Source organism: Ascaphus truei, chromosome 1 (genome assembly GCF_040206685.1).
Source record: "Ascaphus truei isolate aAscTru1 chromosome 1, aAscTru1.hap1, whole genome shotgun sequence".
Taxonomy (NCBI): domain Eukaryota; kingdom Metazoa; phylum Chordata; class Amphibia; order Anura; family Ascaphidae; genus Ascaphus; species Ascaphus truei.
In genome coordinates, this window is record NC_134483.1 from 172,205,313 (window position 1) to 172,230,605 (window position 25,293).

The window sequence follows — 25,293 nt, forward strand, 5'->3', positions numbered from 1 at the left end:
AACGTACCAATGAAGCGTATCACTTGTTTTTCAATAGGTGATGTGGCTTTGTCATCCAGCAATGTATTTCTGTCTGTGTGCCTAGCTCGTTGATACGCTCTCTTAATGACCCTATTGCTGTATCCCCTTTCCATGAATCTTTGTTTCATGGCTGATGACTGGGTTTCAAAGTCCTCGTTAGAGGAACAGTTCCTCCTCAGGCGTAAGAACTGGCCAGTTGGTATCCCCTTTAGCAGATGTTTTGGGTGATGGCTATCCGCTCTGAGGAGGCTGTTCGTAGCCGTGGACTTCCTATGGAGGGATGTGGCCAGTGTCCCATGTGTGGTTTTAGAGATCATAAGATCAAGGAATGTAAGGCTCGCCCCGTCAACTTCCGATGTTAATCTAAGGTTCAGGGAATTGGTGTTCAGCTCGCCAATGAAAGCATCGAGGTGCGTTCTAGTGCCCTGCCATAGGACAAAGATATCGTCGATATACCTAATCCACAGCAGTATGTGTGAGGTATACCGACGATAACGTTCCTGGAAAACCACCTCCGCCTCCCACCAGCCCAGATAGAGATTGGCATAGGTGGGGGCGCATTTTGACCAAGCACTGCCATCTACAGTACTTATTCCCTCACCTTCTGTCTCTGTAAGTTTCCCATCATACCTCTTAGATTTTAAGCTCTTCGGGGCAGGGATTTCCTTTTCTATTGTATAATTTTGCTGCACTTAATGTATTATTATAATTCCCTGTACCGTATTCTTTGTGAAGTGCTAAGTACACCTTTGGCGCTATACAAAGACATACAATACATATAATACAATATACTGTATAGTAAAAATGTGCATGGGATGCATTGCAATACACCTCCAGTTCCTCCTTTTGCCTTCCGTTTAGATTGTAAACTCCATGGAGCAGGATCCTCCTTACCTATTGTACCAGTGTATGGTAATGTTGTGAAGTTGTTGTCTTTCACACGCCCATTGTCAGAACATTCACCATGGTTATAATTTTAAATAATTGTTTTCTTAATCTCTAGCATCTGCGGTTACCATGGGGAGACATCCATTTTGACCTCCCATGCACTCATACACTTAAAATGTCAACTGCTTGTATCTGTTGAACGAAGAATCCAAATATTCCACGAACAGTGATACGCACAGACTGACATTTTACGGGTGGAAAAGAAAAGTAAACATAATGTGTACAGTATATATTATATATGTATATATATACTTGAATAGGCAGGACTAGTGCATCAGTAAGAACAAAGTTAAAGGAATAGAGAAGTTCAATATCAATATTTTAACAGAACTTATCGAAATCTGTTACAATGACTATATGAAACGAACTATAGTCGAAAAAAGCACCATCAAGTATTATACAGTATTTAACCAATGTTGCAATCTAGGTTAAAAAAAAAAAAGCAAATCATACTAACAACAGCTGTTGTTTTTGCATCTAGTTAGCTAGGTAGATGCCTTATGAAAAATTATCTCTGTTACCTATTTAGGTAACATGACGTTATTTGTCCCGATTTAACTGTGCATCTGGCCCATAGAAGCCCAAAGAGGAGGAAAAAAGACGATTAAATGTAATGTTCAAAACAAACAAAGGCAGAGTCTATTTAAGGAAATGTTTGTTTGCTCACATCTTTCCCGATCAGATCTCTCTGGTTCTCAATTACTCCCCACGGTGGGATGCCGATTGCGCATATTTTCCTCAGGTGCCGGGAGGCGTGACCTTTCAGAGCATCACCCACATGTTTGGAAACTCCTGAAACAGATATGAGGCAGCGAGGGATTCAGCTGAATAACTAAAGGGGACATTGTAATTTGTACTAAGTGGCCTTCAATGGGGATTTTCAGACAAGAATGCCCCGATTGGCTACATCAGACAATATAGAATTACCCTACAAGTGATCAAAAGTGAAGGGTAAGTTATAGCTTAGACGATTTCCAAATATAAGATGGGGGCAGTGATCCAGGTTCAAATAAATAAGTAGCAGGGCTATTTCTAATTTTAGGGAAGATTAATAATACTAAGCAAGGTGACAAATCTCTATGATCTGTGTTCTGTTTCTGCTAAAGGCACAGAAAGGGAGTGTTCATCTGGAAAGGGAAAGAAAACAAGATAGCATGTCAAATGTAAGAGCTTGTTTGATCAGAGTTTGGGAGTTTATGTGAACAAAATGTGAAGTAAGAATTTGCGTCATCAAAGATATTTATTTTAAAATGTCAGATAGAAAACTATTTTGAAAAATACTGATAACATTAAACTTTATATTTCTTTTGTTCTCTACCTTTCTGACCAATTCTGTACCCTTACCCAGTAATTTAATGGGTACGTTGTATTTTTATATCATATATAGTTGTTATAAAATTAAATTATCATATGTGTTTTGAACTGTCTAAATAAGGCCTGGGACATAGTGGACTTGAAGCTCTCTGAGGTGCGCTCCTGCTCTGCCTCGCCTGCTGAAAATGGAGCTTTTTCCTGTCCTTGCAGGCGAAGCAGTGAGCGCGCTCAGGGGGCGAGGCGGAGGCGGGGCGGAGGCGGGGCAGAGGCGGAGCAGAGGCGTGCCAGGAGGCGGAGTGGGAGGCGGGGCTAGTCCCCCGCTCCCATTGGATGGGAGCGGTCAACCGCTCCTCCGCTTTCCCCGAGCAGCAAATTTCAAACCTGCCTGTCTCAGCAAAGTTTCTCAGCCTCCGCACGCATCAGCGTGCATGCGGAGGGGGAAACTATAGCCGCGCTGATGACAGATGCAGGGGCTTTGTGCATTTGCTCAGCGTGGCTCAGCCCACCTCAGCGATGCCTAAACTCACTATGTCCCAGGCCTAAGATCACTGCATTGAATGATTTTGTTATAAAAAATGAAAAAATAAACCAACCCTCACCACTCCTCCACTTCCCCAACACTTAATGAAAACAATACTCCCTTGGGAAGGTACTTGGCAACAATGTTTGAAGACAGGAAAAGAAAAGCTATGTAAATTATCTGAACTAACTTTACCTGTCATCAGCATGGTTTCAAAATGTAAGTCTAAAATAGCTGTACTGTATCTTCCAAATCAAGACCAAAATGGAGCACCATAACATCTTTGAACATCTTTGGAAGCTAAGCATTTAATGTCTTTTTGCAAAGCAAATCAAGACAAAGCAGCCTAAAGGAATCAAACCCACTCGATAGCTCTACATTCATGTTAAAGAATTGTCATGGATGAATTTCTTTACATGGGATTTATTAGTGGTTACTTTGTGCATGTGTTGACAGACAATTAGTGTTTGTATTTCTAGTAAAACTATCTTCCTGTGCTGTCTTGTAAGAACTAAGGACATTTTCATTATTGTGTTCACCTCAGTGTTAAGCTAGTACGTGCAAGTGTTATTTAATCGATTTAAATGATAGTCTTGATGTTATAGGGTATGGACCTCTTGTGTCCCCACCTCTTTTGACTACGTGAAACACACATTGTTAATAGAAAAGAGCCGTGAGACTTCCCCTTATTGGAGAATATAATCTAAGTTTAAGGCGATGCTAGCTCTTTCTGCCACTTACTTTCCACTTGTGTATGACAACATATTGTTTCTTTACAATCCAATCCCAAAGAATTTAATAGCAAAAAAATACTGTGTGATGCACTAACACATAGGCAAAATATGGCTGAATATAGTTCTTGAATCTTGGAAATCCTAAAATCGTGTACCCCTCAGGTATCTTGGTATATGAAAACACCTAATAAAAGATATCAGTCCCACATATAGTCAAATTTAGCTGAATGACCTCCCACTTGGCACTGCACTAAGGAATCAAAACACTCTAGTGTCCAGACATATATACATCGACGTGGAGTAGTACCTTTAGGTGATATATGGGGCAACAGCTATGTACTCACATGAAGTGCAGCATCCTGGTTAGATGGCTCCCTTGTCCTGGGGTATAGGTGTGCTTCCGTCTTCATAGTATACAAGATGAGAAAAAAAAAAAAAACGAGCACTACTTTCATACAAGAAAACATGGATCAAGCAGAGAGCATTCCCATGGTAGACAAAATTAAGTAATTTATTGGATCATAATAAGAGCTTACAAGGCCAGAAGACACACACCTACGCGTTTCAAGCCGAAGCTCTTTGTCAAGTTGAAGGAAAAAGTCACATACTTACCGGAGTGTATATATAGCGGCTCCGTGGGTCATCATGCGCAATATATCTATATATATATTAGTAAACGATTCATCAATAAACAATTCATAAATCATATTTTGCATGCTCATTTCTTACAAAAGTGAGAATGAAAAAAGGATAACAACCATATAACTTCATACAATATGAGATTACTAAATCATTAATGGTGAATAAACTCAATGGTTGTCAGTCAATAAACCATGCATTTGGAATATGCCTATCCATTGTGTATGTTTAGCTGTACACATATAGCGTAAAATAAATCTAGATCGTAATAATCATATAATGATAAAATCCATAATACACTATCCACACACCATGGATAAACATATAATATCCAATGTTTACGAGTCCATCAATACTAGATATTCAATGCATGGCAACAGCCAAGGAAAAAAGGATAGTCCTTGAGAAAAATGACAATGAAATGGATGTCTGCATACATGCATAATAATTCTTTACAATTACTTAGGATATACTTAATAATAAATTAATTTCAGAATACAAGTCAAATAATTGTATTGAAAACACATAAGTGCATGCATATCAAAATATGATTTATTAATTGTTTATTGATGAATCATTTACTAATATATATTGTGCATGATGATGCATGGAGCCACTATATATACAGTAAGTACTTTTACTTTTTCCTTCACCTTGACAAATAGGTTCGGCTTGAAACGCGTAGGTGTGGGCCTTCTGCCCTTGTAAGCTCTTATTATGATCCAATAAATTACATCATTATTTTTTTTACCATTGGAACGCTCTCTGCTTGATCCAATTTTACCTGTATGGAAGTAGTGCTCGGTTTTCTTCCCTTTTTCACCCAAAGAATTTAAATAGAATAAAGTTTGTAATTGGGTGTCACCTAATCAATAGAAAGGTAAATGTAGAATCCTAAAACACGGGATTAATGCCCATTTGAGTAGATTGGTGCCAATTATTAGTAGATTGTTGCCAATTAGTCTAAGAAAATGGACATTCTGCCCAAATCTTAAAAAGAACACAACGTATGCCAAGATTCAACATTTAATAAAAAAATATACCAGTATTAATGCCTTCAGTCACAATCCATGCTCCTGTAGTCTCTGCAGCCTTCACCAAGCCTTTGCTAAAAACCTGCTTGACTTTGGAGGAAAGCTTAAAATTCTGGATGCCTCCGTGAACAGAGATCACAAGCTTCGGCAGCTCCATCTGCCATTCCGTAATCATCAGATGCATTAACTGATCCAACATGGTATCATAGGATATTCTAATGTACTGAAAATAAATATATAATTGTATGAAAATTATTCTCTAATGTTAAAACAGCAATTCATGTTTCATTTAATGTGAAACTACCTTATTTTCTGTACGGTTTGCCAGAAAACATTTGTTAAACATCCAGTCTACATACAAATTCAACGTACCAAATAGGTGTTGTACTCATACAGTAAGGCTTATGTAATGTAATTTTAACATTTGTAATAATACAATCTTATGTACACAACTACATCAATGTTTTCTGAATGATCTCCCCCCCCCCCCCTTTAACTTTCTCTTTTTTTCTGTATCTCCCCCACTCCTCACATCCTACCCTCTACCACTCCACCCACCAATCCTAAAAATCTATTTTCTTTGCCATACATTTGAGGTATAAAACAAACCCAGCCATTTATGTTGGCATCTGTAAAAAAAACAGGCTGTATTACAAGCAATATTTTAAATACTTTTAACCCACAAAGTTCTCTATATTCACAAAGAACCAAGCAAGACACAAAATGTGTTCTTGGAATATTTAACAAGTACGTAGTCTGTCTTCCGTATGGCTGCCTACGTCAACGGTGCGTAAACTGGGGGGCGCGCCCCAGGGCGGGTGCGAGATTGTCTGCAGGGGTTTACATAGGCCCCCGCGCTTCTCAAAGGCACTTAAATTAAGGGCCAGGGAAGCGGCGAAGGCCTCTGTAAACTGCACTTACCGTGGCTCAGGCGACACTGAAATAAAGACATTACTACTGGGTCCTGGGTAAGAGGAAATTGCTCTAAAGCATTGCTATAGTAAATAACAAACCTTTGCATGGTAAGTGTGATCTCCATCTTGGAAATTGATAGTGCCAAAAGCATCAGTGGGACTCGTCTTTGTATGTTTGTCGACAAACCATTCCTCATCATCTCTGTTATGGGGAGAAGGGTAAATCGGCCAGCCATAATCTAAATCAGGATGGTCTCCAATCAATCTTCCACAGCAGCACCTACAAATAGATGACATATGTTGTTTTCCAAGTCGGCCCCAAACCAGCTCATCAATTATTTTTCACATAATTGTTTTTCATTTGTAGAAACTGAGGCTTTAAATGTAAAAAAAAATTATGAAATATTTACTAAAAAGTTAGATATCCATTAAATACCAACCACTCTTACAAACCTAAAGCCTCCGGTCAGATCACAGGTGGTAGGTGCTGCATGTGATAGGGGTGAGAAGCTTGTTCAGATAGGCAGGTAGCTTGCCCAGAAAGTGCAGTATTTGAAGGCAAGACAGGAAAAATGAACTTTTTGCCTGGGCTCTATTAGATTACTGATTTTTCAAAATGATTTGCGTAATGACTGGATTTAAAAAATGCCGTTTAGAAATCAGATGGATTTTGATAAGGGTGGAATATATACTGTACCATGTTGGTATTCAAAATATTATACTTTTTCTCTGCTGTTTCAGTAAAATTAAACCAGATTAAAATGGCATTTTAGCATTGTTAAAACAATTTTTAGGTTCTGAAAAAAAAACCCAGCAACAAACAGTAATATGGGGCTGTTGATCTTCCTACATGAAGTTCAAAGTTCTAGTAGCTGTATTGGTCCTGGAGAAATGTAGATTAATCGTAGGTTGTGATATCATCAAGTGACAGTGCACTTAAAGAAGACATTCGTAAACCTCCAAGGACTCTGTACACTATCATTTCATTTATGAATAACTCTAATCTTGGTACCTTAGAGTTAATCACTGATTAAGCTGATTAAATATGTGTACTGTATGCGCATAATATGGCCCTAAAAAATCCAAACAGCCAAAATGACGACAACAATCAAAAAGGGGGACATCTTTACATAGGAGGCTCCGCATGGGTTCCCCAATGTTTCAGAGGATCCCTTTTCTCCCTTATTCCGCCTCCAGGGCATGAAATAGCATTCTGCTATAAAGTAATGACAGACTTCTAGTAACCTGGTGGCATCTGTGCAAACCTTTTCCACTTTGTATGTCCTGCCCGCCGAGTGGAGCTTGGTTGATCTGATCCATATTAATCAGATAGAAACTTCCCTTCAGTTGAAATTTCCAGTCGAGCGACAGTGTAGCAGAAAAGTCTCCAATATGACATAATATAATGTGGCAATTTGATTATGTTAGGTTAAGCATCATAGTTCCGAAGAAGAGTCAAAGTATGAACCCAAAACATCTCATTTCTTGTGATTGACATTAACTAATTACCATTGATTCTCAAATCTAATAAGTAGGCTTATTTTTCTCATTGTAGGACCGCATTGTGTCCTAGGAAATGTAGGAAATGTATCTTGTGTTCCTTGTCATATGCCTATAAACTCTTGAAATTGATTAATATTTTATGTGGTTTGTGCAACCTGTGTAACTATTTTGGATCCAAATAAATTTGGATTTGTAGTGCATTTATTCCGGTGTGCATGAGCATTCCTGTATTCTCTGTATATGTCTAACTCCATATACCGTATATGTCTGTTTATGTATATATCCAGTGTCCAAAAAGTCTGTCTTGCGCTTCTGTGTGTGCAGCAAAATCACCTTAGGTGTCTCAGTCAGTGGAGCTGTGTGTGAGGGAGCTTTGCATGGCCACAGTGTTGACCGGTGCAGGGGGAAATTGATTCTTACCTCAGCTGCATCTCCGGTCTGGGGCCAGCTCACCTCGTGTGCTCCTGCGTGCTGCCGTCTAGAATTGCCAGGAAAGAAGAGAGACTTCGGCGCAACTGCGCATGACTGATGCAATGAGACTCCCGGATGATCTTCAACCAACTTTATTGATACAACACACAAGGGCTACACCGCGAAATCCCCCTCTACGCGTTTCACCCTCTAGGATAGGGCTTCGTCTTGGAGACGAAGCCCTATCCTAGAGGGTGAAACGCGTAGAGGAGGAGATCGCGGTGTAGCCCTTGTGTGTTGTATCAATAAAGTTGCTTGAAGATCATCCGGGAGTCTCATTGCATCAGTCATGCGCAGTTGCGCCGAAGTCTCTCTTCTTTCCTATGTATATATCCAGGGCTGGTCCAGACTATCTTTCTGCCCTCCTGTCAAGTAAGTCCTAATAGCTACAGGCAGTGACAGGCTATCCTGTGGGGTTTACCCCCCCTCACACAGCCTCCTTGAGTGGCAAGAGAGGAGGTGACACTTGGTCTGTGTTACAGCCAATCATGGTGCAGACCCTGTGCCCTCCCCTTTTGCATTAGGGAGGATGCCTTCCAAATTATAGAGTCAGTGACTTCCCACCTGGGGAAGGAAGAGGAGCTCAGTCCCTCCTGGGGCTGATTGAACCAAGATCTGTGCATAGCACAAGGTCTGAACATTATCTGCTGGCCAGCACAATCCAAGGGCCTGAAACCCATTCTCCACTATATGCAACACTGTTATACCACCTGCAGTGGCTGCATCAAATAAAGACCCCTTTTATATACTTCTGGCTAAGTCGCAGTCTATAGCAGAAAAGAACTGTCATGGTTGGGACTGCCTGCAGCTCTGCTGTAGCCTGCTGTGACTGGAGGCGCTGTCACCAAATGAAAAGAACCTGATGATCACCTAAAGCCTGTCCTGTTCCCCACAACATCGCGGAAGCCCATCTCTCCTGGACCTCACAGGTAACCAGCACCACATGTACCTGTATCCTTGGCAAAATCTCCCAGGGGTGGGTTGGGGGGTTTGCAATGCTACATGTATGTATACCTGTCTGTGTGTGTGCCTATGTGTGCCTATTTATATATGGCTGTCCATGCGAGTGTACCTATGTGTGTATGTCTTTATGTGTGTGTGCGCCTATAAATGTAGGACTTTATGTGTGTGTGTGCATATGTATGTATGCCTGTATGTGTCTACATATGTAAGACTGTATGTGTATGTGCCAATGTGTGTATGCCTGTGTGTGTGCCAATGTATGTATGCCTGTATGTGTACCAATGCATGTATGCCTGTGTGTGTGTCATTGTATGTATACATATGTGTGTGCGCAGGACAATTTATGTATGCGCCTGTGTGCAATGTATGTATTCCTGTGTGTGCGGGCACGAGAAGGGGATGGGATAATCACGCCATTTCATCCACGGGAGCATGTCAGGGGAGCTATATCAAAGTCACACATTTACAAAATAGATAAAGAAAGCAACTACTGCAAAACACTAATGAAAAGTGCAAGGTAACAATTTTATTGAAAACGGTTTCATAGCATGTTAATAGACTGCAGTGGGGACCAGAGGACACATTTGTCCAGCTCACCGCTCCCTCCCCATAGTCCCCCCTGTCTATCTCCTCCTGCAGCATCCTGGTGATCTGATGATTGCCTCTGATTGGCTCCTTAGCGCACCATGGGATGCATCATGTGATGCATAGACGTCCGGGAACACCATCCTGTTGTAGCCCCTGCTGGCTGACGCGTCACAGTATGTATTGAGCCAGGGAGCGAGGAGGCACTGGGGACTGCCAGGGAGACGGTAAGGAGCTGGTGGGAGGCGTGCATATGGCCGGAGTGCCGCCGACTGCAGCGGGGACCTACCCTTGGTCAGACAGAGGCAGTGCAGGGTGATGCGCACTGTGTACTGAGTGATGGGGGCCCCTACACAATAAATACACTTGGGGTCCCCAAAAACCTACAGATGCCTCTGCATCTTAACGAAGGTGTGATAGCCATTGGCCATGACATACGTGAATTTATATATTCCCAATACACATATGTTTGTTAAAAAATAATTACCAATGCTTACAGTACACGTACAGTAAGATGATATTTGGTTTTTTTCTCCTTTTGTCTTTTCTTTCTATTTCATTCTGCCTCCTTAAAACTAGCCACCCAGTTGATTGTGTGGTCAAGATGAATTTAGCTACAGTAACAATAAAAGATTATTTTGCATACAATGAGCCTCACACCTTTCATTCCCCAAGACTTAGGCCGTGCTTAGAGTGCGCGCGACGGCGATGGATGACGTCACCCGTCGCCGTCACCACCCGCGAAAGTTGCATTTCGCTTTGCAGTGACGTCGCAAGCGACCTGGCCCTTGAGTGGTTCAGAAGCTGTCACATGTGGCGACAGCCTCTGAAAAATCAAATTTGACTGGCTTCCAAATTTCGCCCCACAACATCGCTCCCGTCGCTCCGTCCTTACAATAAGCACACGCGACGGCGGCAATACATTTGTTTTGCCGCGACGTCGCGTCGCCGGCACTATAAGCGCAGCCTAAGACTGCCCAACAAGTGGAGGACAAACGTTTTATATCACTAGTTTGTCAGTTAGTTCAAGTAAACAATAAATTGTATTGTTGGACAGTTTTTAAATCATTTCAATTCAGCCAGATCCAAAGAAAGTAAAACATATAACAAAGTGCTAAAGAGCTGCAGTGCTCGTTTTAATATTTGAAAATCCAAATGAGTATTTAATACAATATGACTGTGGAAATCAGACAGTAAGTTATTCACATATTGTTGAAGGAAATAACCAACATAATCACAGAAATGTATTGATAGGTTTTTGAGATTTAGATTTGAGGCATTGTAAAAAGACCTCAATTTTTTTTTAAAAATGCAGCACGCTCTGTAATATAAAACCTGAAGCGTACGAGTCCTACTTTCACCCAGCGATGCCACATTGGAATTGCCTGTCATCAGCATTTCTATCCAAGATTAATCTTACCCATGAATGCATGCTTCCCACAATACACCTGCATTGTCTCGCTTTGAGTGTTTACTTTTGGCTATTATATTTACAGACTGTCAGTCAGCATACAACAGTAATTGTTTCTGTGGAAGCACGACAGGAGTTTCCACTGAATAGAATAAATATTCCGGCATTGCTTTAGGGAAGAAAACAAACACGTGCTTACTGACAAGGAATGTATGCACATCAATGGACAATGGGCAAACCCCAGTGCACACAAGGTTAAGCATACACAATCCCTTTAATAGTTACATAAACTGAGCTTTTAAACAGTGTCATAATAAACAAAGCTGGAAACCTGTGGTTCTTTGTCTACTGACAATGGCTATTTTAAATACATTCTAAACTGATACTTTACACCTCATACATAAAGCTTGGCCCCCTGCAGACGCACTTACGAGAATGCCCTCCCACTGTCTCTGTAAGTTCTTCCTACCAACAAATTAGACTGTAAACTCTTCGGAGCAGGGACTAATAAATGTTACTGTTATGTCTGAAGCACTACTCCCTTTTATGTATTATGTGTATTATTTGTTATTTATATGATTGTCACATGTATTACTGCTATGAAGCGCTATGTACATTAATGGCACTATATAAATAAAGACATACATACATACATACAAGCAACTAAAGTTGCAGAAAAACAGCAATAATATAATCAGACCTTTTGACGCTTGCAACAAATAATTGATCACTGCATTACTAAATTGCATGCGTAACCAAATTTTATTTGGTCCATGTTTTTTGCTTGTCACTGTTTTATTCTAAAGTACCTGATTAGGTTCTGGCATATCTGGCACCCACCATGACATCTGCAAAAGAAGAGCATACGGTCATCAAAGATTGTATATGCAGATAAATATTAGAAGCAGTGTCATACTAGTCTCACTAAGGGGCCTATGCAGTAAGTGTTCATAAGCCACTTATCAAGCACTTATCATCCAAAATGCCTACTCCTATTCAGTAAGCAGTGATAAGTGGGGGATAAAAGACTGAATCACTCAAAAAAAACTGGTCATAAAAAAAATCACAGAGGCAGCGGTGATAAGCCACTTATCACCGCTTTTCGGCATGTTCATAAACTCACCAATCTAGTAGCAGTGATTAGGCTATGAACGCCAATCGCCGCTCTAGAATGGTGATTTTATCACAAAATCCTCACGCCAGAAAAAGTTGGTGTAAAGGTGTTGGAAACCTGCAGAGAAGCGGCGAGATAGGACTTAGAAAAAAAATTAATTTTTCCTGCATAGGATTGATGCCGGGAATCTCTGGAGCTGATATCCATTAATATTAGCACCAGCGACTCCTGGCATGAATCCTATGCAATAAAAATGCATTTACAGTAAACTTCATTACCATAGCAGATAGCCTCAGGGACCCCCTACTTCCCGAGATACAGGCCCCGTTATGGGGTGCTGGTATCTCCTATGCATTTAAATGTCCGCGTCACGTGACCATGGGAATAAAATGCATAGGAGATATCGGCACCGCATAACGGGGCCTGTATCTCGGGAAGTAGGGGGTCCCTGAGGCTGAAACCAATGCGGTTCGACTCAGGAGACCCCCTGCTCATCTAAACTATTAACAAAATTAAACTTTATACACATACATTTCGGCGATATTTGCACAGGGAGAGACGGCTCTCTCAGAGCAGCTTTCTCTGCAGCAGATACAACTCGCCGGGTTAGGCCTTTTCAGAGGGTCGTTCATCAGATCATTGCCTGTTTTGTGAATTTTGCTATGACAGGTAATGAAGGCTTTCTGAATACCGTGATAGCAACACTCATAAAAACGGTGATTTAAATGGCCCAGCGATTTTTTTTATGAACCTTTAGTGCATAGGGCCCTAAAAGTGTGATCACATTTATGCTATTTATCTTTTAGAGAAAACTGAATTGTAAACTTTTCCTATGAACGAGCAATACCAAAATGCATAATTCAGGAAACACATATTAGAAACTCTTATCTGCATAGACGCTCATGAATGCAATGTGTATCATGAATCAGAGCCTCCACAATAACTAGAATGCTCTGTTTGCTTCAATCTGGCATCTTAATTCTTCCCAGCGTGTACCTTGTGCTTATACCTGTCAGAACAGCACTTTAAATTGTTCTATTCGAGAGCAACGCTAAAGGAGATTGAATGTCTCAGTTACAGGTTATTCTGATTTATTCAAATGTGTAATTAATCTCAAGTATTTGCACACTTCATATACGAGCTTTTATCTTTCCATATTTCCTGTCACTTCAAAAAATTTTAGAGTTCAGACTTCCTGGTATCATATCAGTAACAGGTGCCTTAAACCCAACCAACTATTAAAGTTCTACGTGAATGCTTTAACAACAATTTATTTTCACACAGCTACTTGCATGGATGTAAAAAGCATGAGCCATAGCATAATTCGAAGCACAGCTGTAAGATTAGGATGCAAGTTATTTTGGGAAAAGATGCAACTTGTCGGTAAGATCACTGACTTGGAAATTGTACACCCGTTTTGAATCCCTTTGTGAACTCCTTCTTGCCATGGGCATGTCACTTTATCTCCCGGTGTATCAGGTAACAAAACAATTACCGTAGATTGTAAGTTGTATGGGACAGGGACAGGTGCTTCAAAAATTGTATGTATGGTGTCCTGCATGCCACAGCACTAAATAAAAAAAATATGAGTATCTATTCATTTTCACTACAGTATTTTCTCAATGTAAATTTCCTGGTACACATTTTCTCAAGAAGCAAAACAGAGACAAGAGAAAATGCTAATTTGGGGTATAAAGTACACAGTAAGGCAGCAATACTTGCTTATTCTGCTTTTGTTTGATTTTTTTTAATACCATACATGGTGTTTCCCCTGGTTTGCCAGAATCCTGATTCCTGAGATATCACCCACTAATGTTTGAAGTGGGTTATCTGGGATGGGACAATGAAGGCCATCAACTTCCATGCTGGCATCAATAAGGAAAGATGATGTCCATGATTTGTACTAGATTTTAAAAAAACGCTCTGCTAAACATCCTCTTTGGTTTGGCTACTCAATGCCAAGTTTGATTTTATTTTCAGTTCAGCACACAAATTATTATTATTATTATTTTTACATTTTCAGGGCTCTTTAGTTATAGTACTCCTTTCTAATAAACTATTCACATTATAATGCTGTATTTATGAATCAATTGATGGTTTGTATACCCATGAGGATCTCTTGATGTCGGTATGATCTTTGCACATTCTCGTTTATAGAAGATTCCCTCAATCCAAGATTTCTGTGACTGAAAGAGAAAAAAACCCCAGCAAATATCAGTAAGCAACAATTGCATTTGCACGACAACAATAATGTTGTAAAGCATGTAAAGTGTGTAAAAAAATCCCACATCACACGTGCCGTATAACTAATTCTCTTTGGTCTGTTATTTATATGGTTGTTACTATTCACAAGTTGATGGCAAGGAGTTAAACAAATAAATGATGGGAAATCCAAAGGAGTTATGCACGGAAACTGGTTTGCATAACAATGCCACCAAGATCCCAACCAGGGTTATTGTCAAAACCAGGATTTAAAAGTAGCTTTCAAAGCCATACAGATTTCTTGTTCATTTATCGCAGTCAGTAAAAGATTGTGCTTAAATAGTGGCCATTTAATACAACATCTAAAAACATAACATATATAGTCCCATATTTACTATGTTATTTAGGACTTTATTTCCAATATACGTGTTTCCAGCACTGCTTGCTTCAGTCCAGCTTTGTAGACTTAAAACATTCAGAACATTTTTAGATTAGACAGGATGAAAAATGAATGTGTCCTGATAGTGTAGTGCAGGGGTCTCAAACTCAGTCCCCAAGGGCCACCAACTAGCCAGGTTTTATAGGTATCCGTGCTTCAGCACAGGTAGTGCAATCTTCAACTGAGCCACTGATTGAGCCACCTGTCCTGAAGCAGGGATATCCATAAAAGCTGGCCTGTTGGTGGCCCTTGAGGACTGAGTTTTAGACCTCTGGTGTAGTGTCTAAAGCCATCAAATAACACTGTCCTAATGGCTCATCATTTATATAAATTCCCAAATTCTTATGCCATAATCCACAAACAGAACCAAAGTCCAAACCACTGCAACTTTAGGCAAATCCAAAACCAAAACAAAAAACGTAAAAAAAAACTTTTATAGAAGCAAAACAAAAACACCTGGCCAAGTGAACATATGCATGTATGTATGTCTTTATTTATATAGCACCATCAATGCACATGGAGCTTCACAGCAGTAATACACGTGACAATCATATAAATACCAACTAATACAAATAACAGATCATGGGACTAAGTGCTTCAGACATAAAAGTAACATTTAGGAAAAGGAGTCCCTACTCTGAAGAGCTTACAATCTAATTAGTAGGAGGAACATACAGATACAGTAAGAAATCCTAGTAAAAGTGTGAGATATGCCTAATTAATATGTCCAATGGTTATTCCACATTCTAGGGGTAGAAAGAAAACTGTCATCAACAGTTTCACAGTACTATTTTAAAATATTAATAAAATAAAAAATGACTGGGCGATAACGTCAGCCCATCCACTCATAATTATTCCCTCACCTACTCCTATTTACTCTGTATGTGGGAAGTCAGGAGTAAATATATATATTTTAAAACTTAACTGATAATACATTGTTAACCTGCGATGAATACAATATTTGTATTTGCCCAGAATTATCTTTGCTTTTCAAAATACCGTAGTAATTTAGGCAGAGTATTTAATTCATGTAGACAATTTCTATGGATTTGTTAAGTATTGTAAATACAGTGTATTTCTTTTCTGCAATGTGTTTTGAAACTCCCCAATCTAGAGAAGCCTGCAAAGTCTTATAGTGTTGTATATTTTCAAGTTCACCTAAGCTGCGTTTGTGCAAACATGGTGAAAGTGCGTAATACCTGCTGACAATATAGTTCCCAATAAAATATATGTATGATATCGTTGTTGTAGAGGTAAAACTCATTACGTGGATTTTTTTTGGCCAAAAACTCACTAAATGCACTTCCCGACTTGGAATGTATTGATATTTCTAATGAAAACTTATTAAGTGCCTATTAAGTTATAGTTACGAATTACCAAAACATACAACACATGATTTTGAAATAATATAAAAAAGAACATTTAATCGCCTTTTCCTGAGAATGTAATTAATGACTTTTAGCTCTACTACAATGATATAAGGCATTAAACAGTTGGTTACTGCAAATAACATTCATTGATGGGCCATTAGGACAGTGTTATTTGATTGCTTTAGACATACACTATCTGGACATAATTTCACAGTCTGTTTTCATTCTGTTTAATCTAAACATGTTCTGAATATTTTGAGTCTACAAAGCTTGACTCTGAAGCAAGCAGTGCTGGAAACACGTACTGTATATTGGAAATAAGGCCCTAAATAACATATTACTTTTTCACTTACCTTGTGATGTTTTTGTGGCGTTGGAGGATCCATAGTATATACCAAAGTTTATCTAACAATTCCTAATGCTACGCTAGATGCTACACTTGATAGTGCAGTTGTAGCATGGCTGAAAACTTGAGACACTCTGCATTATGATGATGTCTCTTGTATCCCAAAACTCAACAGCGTTGGCTTATGCTATGAATCTGAGCAGAAAAACACTGCTTCTCTAACATAGCTGGCAGAACTCCTACAGTTGTAATGTATTTATACAAACAACCTGAACTCCACCTACCAAGGTAACCACAAGCTTACTTGAATTGTTTATTCAAGCCTACTACATTATTATGTCATTGGCATCATTGTCTTAATATATATGTTGCCTGGCCTCTAAACAAAAACATTAGTCAATGCAATGGCTACATCCTTTTGGTACAATAGCTACTGCTGAAGATTTTCATGGCTAATTCCCCACAACAGGGACTTATATCGTATACTATTGCTAAAGTATTTCTGGCAGCTAATGACAAGAACAAATTGATTACCTAAAGAGAAATTCATGTAATGTAGTCTATATGATCATTAAAACAAGCTCGATTTTATTGCTACATTATTTGAAACACATTGAAACCAGGACGTCCGCTAAAGCTGAACAACCAGTTATTTTATGCTCTGGAAACCCCCTTTTCATGAGATAATAACAGGTGTAGATACTGGGGTGCCCCTCCCTTTCAGGAGTTTAATACAGCCTCCAAATATTGCAGGTAAAGTGGACGAATAGGAAGCCGCAACATCATTGTGGCGAAAATGGGGGTAATCAGCGCATTAATAAAGGCAGTGTGCTCAGCTGGTTACTCCTATTTCGTATTGGGGGTGAAGGGGTTAATTTTATATGCTGTTTCCATGTACCATTGTCCCCTATATGCATTGTTGTCCCCTTTTTGCAGGCTAGTCTATACCTGCAGTGCTAAATAACAGGAGCCGTTCCATTAAGACTTCTAATTCAGGAACGGAGTGAGCCAGCACCCTGATTTTTGGTGTGCAGCCTCAGTGTAACCCCCCAAGCACATACATTTTAAAAATATAACTTTGTCATAAGGGAAACATATTTTTGATGAAGTGCCTTTCTGTTGCAGTTTTAAAATGTACAGGTAGGATGCTATTTTTTCTGCCTGCCTTTGTAATGCATTAAGGAACAAATGTTATGCATACATGAGCCCCTTGTTGGGGAGATGCCTATGGGTCTACGGGATGAAAGACCCCAGAGTCTTAAAGTGTCACTTAATCAGGATGTTTCTGCGTAGCAGATCCTGTTACTCATCCTAGATATTTCACACCTTGGGACCAAACTCCAGACATTGCGTCCCCAGAAATGAGTGGCCCCTTTTTACTTAGCAGTGCTACCAAGCTGCTTACTGAGCATGCTCAGAGTTACCTGGGCTGGCTGTAGGATTTTCCCATGTGACATGGCAGGTTCTGATAGGAGGAAGATAATTCCTTGCCAATGGGATGAGGCTAATGTAACCCTCCACATGTCCTTGTTCTTAAAAAGGCCTGTAACCCTCATTCCTGTGTTGTTGTTGTTGTTGTTGTTGCTGTTGTTGTTACCTGATTTCTTCAAGCGGATAAGATCTAAGTACAGCGGCTATGATTCCAGAACGCAAGGGGTTAAAAACATCGCAACAAGGAAACTTGCCCTGCTTCAGGATTTTGTTAGCCCTGGGGATTCCAGAACGAACCTCAAAGAACCAGAAAAGACTTTGCACTTTCACAGAAGGATTGGACTGGCTATTTATGTGGCAATTTGCAAAAGGACTACATTTTAAAAGACAATCTTCTGGTGCTTTACACCTTTCTGGACATTATCCCCTGTTCCTATACCCGTAAGTGTAATTATTAAGTGTATTCTGCAGTTGTCGTGTGTTTGCCTATCAAGGGAATAAATCTCAGTTTATTTTGCTCAACTTGTTTTGCTCAATTGGGGTCCACGAAATATAAATGTGTTATTAAGTGCGTCCACCGTGACAATCATGCGTTATTAAATGTCCACTAAAATGTCCACTAAATGTTACTAAAATGGTAAATATCACGGGAACCAGGATGTCCTTGGATCTTAAAATAACGTGGTTCTGCTCAATTGGACCCCACAGTTTAAGTGCGGTTAAAAAAAATAATAACATTTTAGGCAGGATTGCTGCTATAACATCATATAAGTAATGTGCATTCTTTCATTTTATTATATTTTTGATTATGGCAGTAAATACAAAGTTTAGGAGTAACAAGTTTCACTGCATTACGTATACTGTACATACATATATTCATTTATAGTCCTAAATCAGTGTTGCTCTTCTTTTTAACTTTGGCACACAAACAAATAAAGTTTTCCTTAACAAAAACTAGTAGCTTTAAGCAATATTAACACAAAGTATAATGGCAAACGCATTACAATAATTGAACTATCATTTCGGAAGTGTTAAAGAATATCGTTCTCTTTGGGACACAGTATGTTCTAATAAATAAACTATTTAAACCAGAAAGATGGGTTAGGATACAAACTATCCAGTATCATGATACACAGAATATGTTTTCCAGTCACTTTCTTTTTATTACTTTACAAATGTCTTGTTTGAATAAAATGTCAGTACTGTAGCACTGTTAACATTGAAAAAGTCTTTAATATAGTCAAATAAGCCAAAACGTCACTATAACTCCCTGCCCAAAAAAGCCAACGATCTATTTTTGGCACCTGGGCACAGCAAGATAAAAAAAAAAGTGAGTTTCCCAAGGTCATGTAGAGTTGGCGGTGAATCAAAAACCGGGGCCTTAGACTTAAAAAGCCAAGCCAGTTCCTTAAAGCAGGGGTGTGCAATCTTTTTCCCCTGTGCACCACTGCCGGCTCTCCCCCCCTCCTCACGCCCCCCACCCCTCCTCCACCCCTCCTTACCTTGGCTCCATTGTTCTGACATCACAACGTCACGTCGCCATGGCAACGCGGCATCACTTAATGCACGTTGTCATGGCGACGCATCTCCAGAAGCAGTCTGAGTCAAGGTAAGTGAAGTGTACAGAGGCCTTTGGCGCTCCCCCGGCATTTAATTTAAATGCCTTTGGAAAGCACGCGGGGCCCATGTAAATGCTGCGCCCCCCGCAAAGAATCTTGCTTGCCCCTCAGTTTGCACACTAATACCTAAAAGTGAAGGCCATTCGTTCAGCCCAGACAAGTAATAACACATCCAGGATTCTATATCACACCACTAATATTTCTATAAATTCACTACTGAATCAGATCTGTTGAGACTCATTCATTTGAAGTCTCCCCAATGGCAACACAGTATCACTCATACCACCAGCCCAGATAGATGCTTGTTAACATCAGAACGTTTCCATTTAAATTAATTTTTTGGGTCCAAAACCCTGACTCACTCACTTGGAAGCTGAAACCTGAAACCTACTTACTAATGTACTTACTAGGTACCAAAAGCTTGCCCATGGAGTTTACATTCCTTGTTTCTTAACAAGTCTAGTTAACCGGTCCTGTCAATATCATAAAACACACAAATAGTTATTTTGAAGCCAGGTAATAATAATAAATATAAACTTGTCCCGTTCTCTTAAGCGGATGTGAGGGGGATCTACTTTTACCATTTTGCTGACAGTCACGGAACAACAAACACCTGAATACTTCTAAGGGACCGGTATCAATACTTCTTTGGTGTAAAACTGGTGCAGGTCTGAGACAAAAAAAAAAATGGTCTCAGACGTCATCTGGTGAAGTTTGTTTTGTGTCAGACCTGTCATTATATTTAGGCAGCGCTAGGCCCCTAATTGTAGAATGCAGAAAGCATTAAAGTCAGAGACATAGGGGCCTATACACAAAGCAGTGATAAGTGGTTTGATGGGTGATAAATGCCTATATAGTGTGAAACTGCCTGATCTGCTATTCACAAAGCAGTGATAACAGTGCAGTAGGACACTATAATGGCTTTTTTACGCTCCTAAACAGTCAGAGAAAAAAAAAGTCATCCAATAGGGCAAAAAATGGCAAAACCGCCGTTTTTTGCCAGTAACAGCTATTCACAAAGCTGTTGTAAGTTTATCGGCCCCTAAAAGCTCACCATATTTTTTCACCATCTAAAGGCTGGTGCAAAAAATATTGAGACATGCATAAAATCATGTTTTTTTTTTCAGCACTGGTATCAATCCTGAGGCCAACCGGGGTCTCCAGGTGGCCCCCGCGGGGGTCCTTGGGTGGTCGCTGCAGGTGTCTGGGGCCCCCACGGGTGTCTGGGGGTCCTCAAGTGTCCCCACGGGTGTCTGGGGGCCTCCAGGTGGTCCCCACAGATGTCTTGGGGCTCCACGGGAGTCCTCTGGTGGTCCCCGCGGGTGTCTGGGGGTCTCTGTTGGCCTGCGGTACCAATCCTGTGCTCAAAAAAAAAAAAAAAGATACATTGCTATAAATACAGTACACCCTCCCCCCCTCTCTCCCCCCCCAATGCATAGAGTACAGAAATGGGCAAAATTACTATTATCCAGATAAAACATAAATCAGCAGCATAAAGTAAATAAAACTGGCACTTACCCCTGCCAGGATGAAGGCCATCCTCATCCTCATCACCATCCTTGTCATCCGTGGGCATAAACAATACCATAAAAAATACAATCTAATGGCCCCTGACCCCTTTATACCCTTAGCGGTTAGTTACCGCTATAGTAATTAAGGGGTTAACCCACCCTACCCCACTACCCACCCACCGTACATGACCCCCGCTACCCATTGATTGGCACAGTATTAAAGCATACCCATATAATATGGGCATACTGTAAGGATTCGTCATTCGCGCCCTCCCCGGCGCGCTTCTTACGTGCCAAGACCTGCGATCGGGTCTCCTACCTCTTCTGCCTCCTGCAGCGCATCTCGAGGACCGGCAAATGCCAGTGTTCCTTCTAGGGGCATGCGCGGACCGTACTCGGCACTAAATGCCATTCCTGCTGGTCCCACCTCCAGGCTTCGCTAGCATAGTGATGTCATCACCTAGCAGCGGGCACCCGCTATGCGCGCCACCCGCGCACACGTGCAGAAGCTTTCTTGCTCCTCTGTCTAAAGGGATACACCTGTGCTGTCTCCCTCAGCCAACCACAGCAAGGCATACTCCTGAGTATGCTCCCAGCTCATTGGACTGTTCTGCCTTATATGCTCAGCCTGACCTCTGGCACATTGGATGAGCATAACCTTGTTTATGTGCGCTGTGTTCACTGCAGTCCTTCCTCCTGTCTGAACCTTGCCAGTCTTGTCCTGTGTTGCCTGACCTTGCTTGTTTTTTGGATTCCGCACCTCTCCGCTCCTGACCCCAGCTTACCGACGATCCGTACCTCTCCGCTCCTGACCCCGGCTTACACACTACGATCCGCACCTCTCCAATCCCGACATTGACTAATGTACCTGCAATGATCCGTACCTCTCCAATCCAGACCTCGGCAAGTATCACTGACCATCCTGACCTCTCCTTTCCCGACCCAGCTACCTCGACCTATCTACACTCCAGATGCGCCCTTGCGGCTGTGGTTCGGTGTCAATCAAATCCCCACCTCGGCCTCGCGGTCACGCCTCGTTTGTGGTGAGCGCATCGTTACACATATTTGACCACTATAGCAATAAATGGGGAAGCTAAAAAAAACAGGCCCAAAATAAAACACATTACATAAAAAAATAAACACATAACAAATGCTAATAAACCAATTGATTGTCAAAATGGTACATCATGCCCATATAATATGGACATGATTTAACACTATGGCAGTCAATGGTCAACCTAAAAAATAAACAACCACCCCACCAACAATATCCAATTGAATCTAAACAATCATCAAATAAACAACAATAAACAAATAAAGACAACAAAATTACCAGCAATCAATAAGTCAAATACCAAATAAACACCAGATTTAAAAATTAAAACACCACAAAAACACATCAATAAATAAAAGAAAACTCCAAATAAACACCATTATTTAAAAGCAAAAGACTAAAAATAAACCACAATTAAAAAGCAAACACCCAAGAAATTACAGAAATAAATCATTGAAAACACAACAAAAAATCCCATCATTACAAATCAAAACACACAACAAATAGCAGAAATAATTAAAAGCAAAGAACCAAAATGCATTTAAAAGAAATAAAAGCAAGCATATGCCAAAAAAAAGCATTGCTTTTTTTTATAGCCCATACATAAATACATTGGCAATCAATGGGCAATGAAAAAAATACAAATAAAAAAATACTATAAAAAACCTGCAAAATTTAAATAACATACATTCAATGGTTTTTCTTACCTTTAGATGTCATCAGCCTCCAATTCCAGGGGTCTCAGGAACAAAGCGAGGATCCTCAAAAGCCACGGTCCTAAGGTAAAGTCCAAAGTCCTTTTCTTCTTTCTTTATATTCATCTATTAATCGCCACTTATCACCAGGTTTTCAAACTCGTGCAATTCTAGCAGCCCCGATTAGCTTATCGAGGCTAATCGCAGCTCTAGAATAGAGATTTTCTCTCAAAATCCACCCGCCAGGAAAAGTTGGCAGGCATGTGGTGAGAAGCTGCCGATAAGCGGAGAGACAGGACTTAGAAAAAAATTGATTTTTCCTGCATCGGATTGATGCCGGGAGTCCCCGGAGCTGATACCCATTCATTTCTGTACCAGAGACCCCCGGCATGAATCCCATGCAATAAAAATGCATTTACAGGCAACTTCATTACCTTAGCGGCTAATCGCTAAGGCAATGAAGGGGTTAAGGAACAGCAGCTTTATTGGGGGCAGAGAGGGTGAGTGAGTGGGTACTAGGCCCTTCACTCACCCCCTCTGCCTTCAAAAACCATTACAATATGTATTAACCACCAATACACAACCCACCCACCCCTTGTGCCGCCACATAAAAGCATTTTTTATTTTTTATACACAGGATTGATACCAGAGGCCGGCGGGGGGCCCCATTTGGTCCCGTGAGTGTCTGTGGGCCTCCAGGTGGTCCCCGCAGGTGTCTGGGGGCCCCTGGGTGGTCCCCACATTTGTCTGGGGGCTTCCAGGTGGTCCCTGCAGATGTCTGGGGGCCCTTGGGTGGTCCCCACGGGTGCCTGGGGGCCCTCGGTTAGTCCCTGCAGGTGTCTGGGGGCCCTCGGTTAGTCCCCACAGGTGTCTGGGGCCCTCGGGTGGTCTCAACAGGTGCCTGGGTGCCATCTGGTGGTCCCCGCAGGTGTCTGGGTGTCCTCAGATTGTCCCCGCGGGTGTCCGGGGATCCTCAGGTGTTTCCCGTGGGTCACTGTTGGCCTGCGGTACGAATCCTGTGCCTAAAAAAAAAAAAGCATACATTCAAATAAATACATTACGTTCTTCCCCTCTCCCCCTCCCCAACCCCAATACAGCAATGGGCAAAATAACGATTATCTAGATATGGATAATAGCTCATTTGCCCATTATAAAATAAAACATTAGCCAGCCAGCATAAATAAGCCTTTCTACTTACCCCTGCCATCAAGAAGGGCATCCTGGTCAGCATACTCCAGGTCCAAGTCATCTGATGCTAGCAAGAATACATTAAAAAATACAATCTAATGGTCCCTAACCCATTAATCACTTTAGCAGTTAATAACCACTATCGTAATTAAAGGGTTAATCCCGTCCCACGCGACCCAGGAGTCCTAAGCACCAACCCAGGACCCATTATACCTACCCTGTACCCATTGATTGGCACAGTGGTATATCATACCCATATAATATGGGCATGATAAGACAATATATCACTCAATGGTCAACTTAATAAAAATAATTAAGGCCAAAAATACACAATAATCACAAATACAGAAGCACCTAAACACCTCAACAATAAAATAACTAAATAGCCTACAAGTACACATCACAAATAATTATCTTTCGCCAAAATAGCTACATTATTACAATTATATTATTCCAAAATAATACAATTAAATAAACAACTATCCAAGCAAACTATTAAACAAATAAAACCACTAGCCAAATAAACAATTAATTAATTTACAACACTAGCCAACAAAACAATTAATTAATTTATAACACTACCCAACAAAACAAATAAATTATTAAAAACGCTAACCAATCCTAAAATGTACTAAAAACAAGCCATCCAAATTCAAAACAATTTAATCCTAACAATAAACAGATATTGAAAAAATAACAATCAATAGAAAACAAGCATTTGCCAAAAAATGCATTGTCTGTCACTGTATTTATCTGCACCCTAAACATTATCAGTCAATGGGCAATGAAAAAAACAAAAACATTTTTAAAAAATACAATAAAAAATAACCTGTAAAAATACAACGTCATCAAAGTCAATCCAACGCCATCCACCTTGAAGATCCAGAACAGGTAACAAAATTCTTCTTACTTTTATCTTCTATCACCGTCTTCTTTTTTCATCTGTCATTATTTATTTATTTTCTTCAATCTTCTATCTTCATCTGTCAATCCAAAACCCAATGGTAAATCCAGAATAGGATGTTTTCTCGTCGTCATCCTCCTGTTAAATGAGGTGTCCAGGCCTTATATAGGGCCTGTGACATTATTTTATAATGGGCGAATGAGCTATTATCCATATCTGGATAATATTAATTTTGTATTGTGAAAAATAGTGAAACAAGGCGCAAACAACTCAAATTGTGAACAAATGGTGAACAAATGATAATAAGTGCAACTAATCACATGTGCAATTGACAATATGTGCTAAATTAAATAATAAATAACC

The 25,293-nt window shown here is 40.3% G+C and overlaps 1 protein-coding gene across 6 annotated transcripts in view; it reads right to left on the reverse strand.

Annotated features, from left to right (window-relative positions):
- Positions 1 to 25,293, reverse strand: part of TRPM6 (transient receptor potential cation channel subfamily M member 6) — a 227,257-nt gene that overhangs the window by 117,625 nt on the left and 84,339 nt on the right. For all 6 annotated transcript variants that reach the window (XM_075598299.1, XM_075598313.1, XM_075598307.1 and 3 more), the window contains exons 2-6: positions 14,278 to 14,357; positions 11,867 to 11,905; positions 6,224 to 6,404; positions 5,220 to 5,433; positions 1,637 to 1,761 (exon numbers count right to left, since the gene is read on the reverse strand). In XM_075598299.1, the coding sequence (XP_075454414.1) occupies positions 1,637 to 1,761; positions 5,220 to 5,433; positions 6,224 to 6,404; positions 11,867 to 11,905; positions 14,278 to 14,357 (639 nt within the window). The remainder of the gene's footprint in view (positions 1 to 1,636; positions 1,762 to 5,219; positions 5,434 to 6,223; positions 6,405 to 11,866; positions 11,906 to 14,277; positions 14,358 to 25,293) is intronic.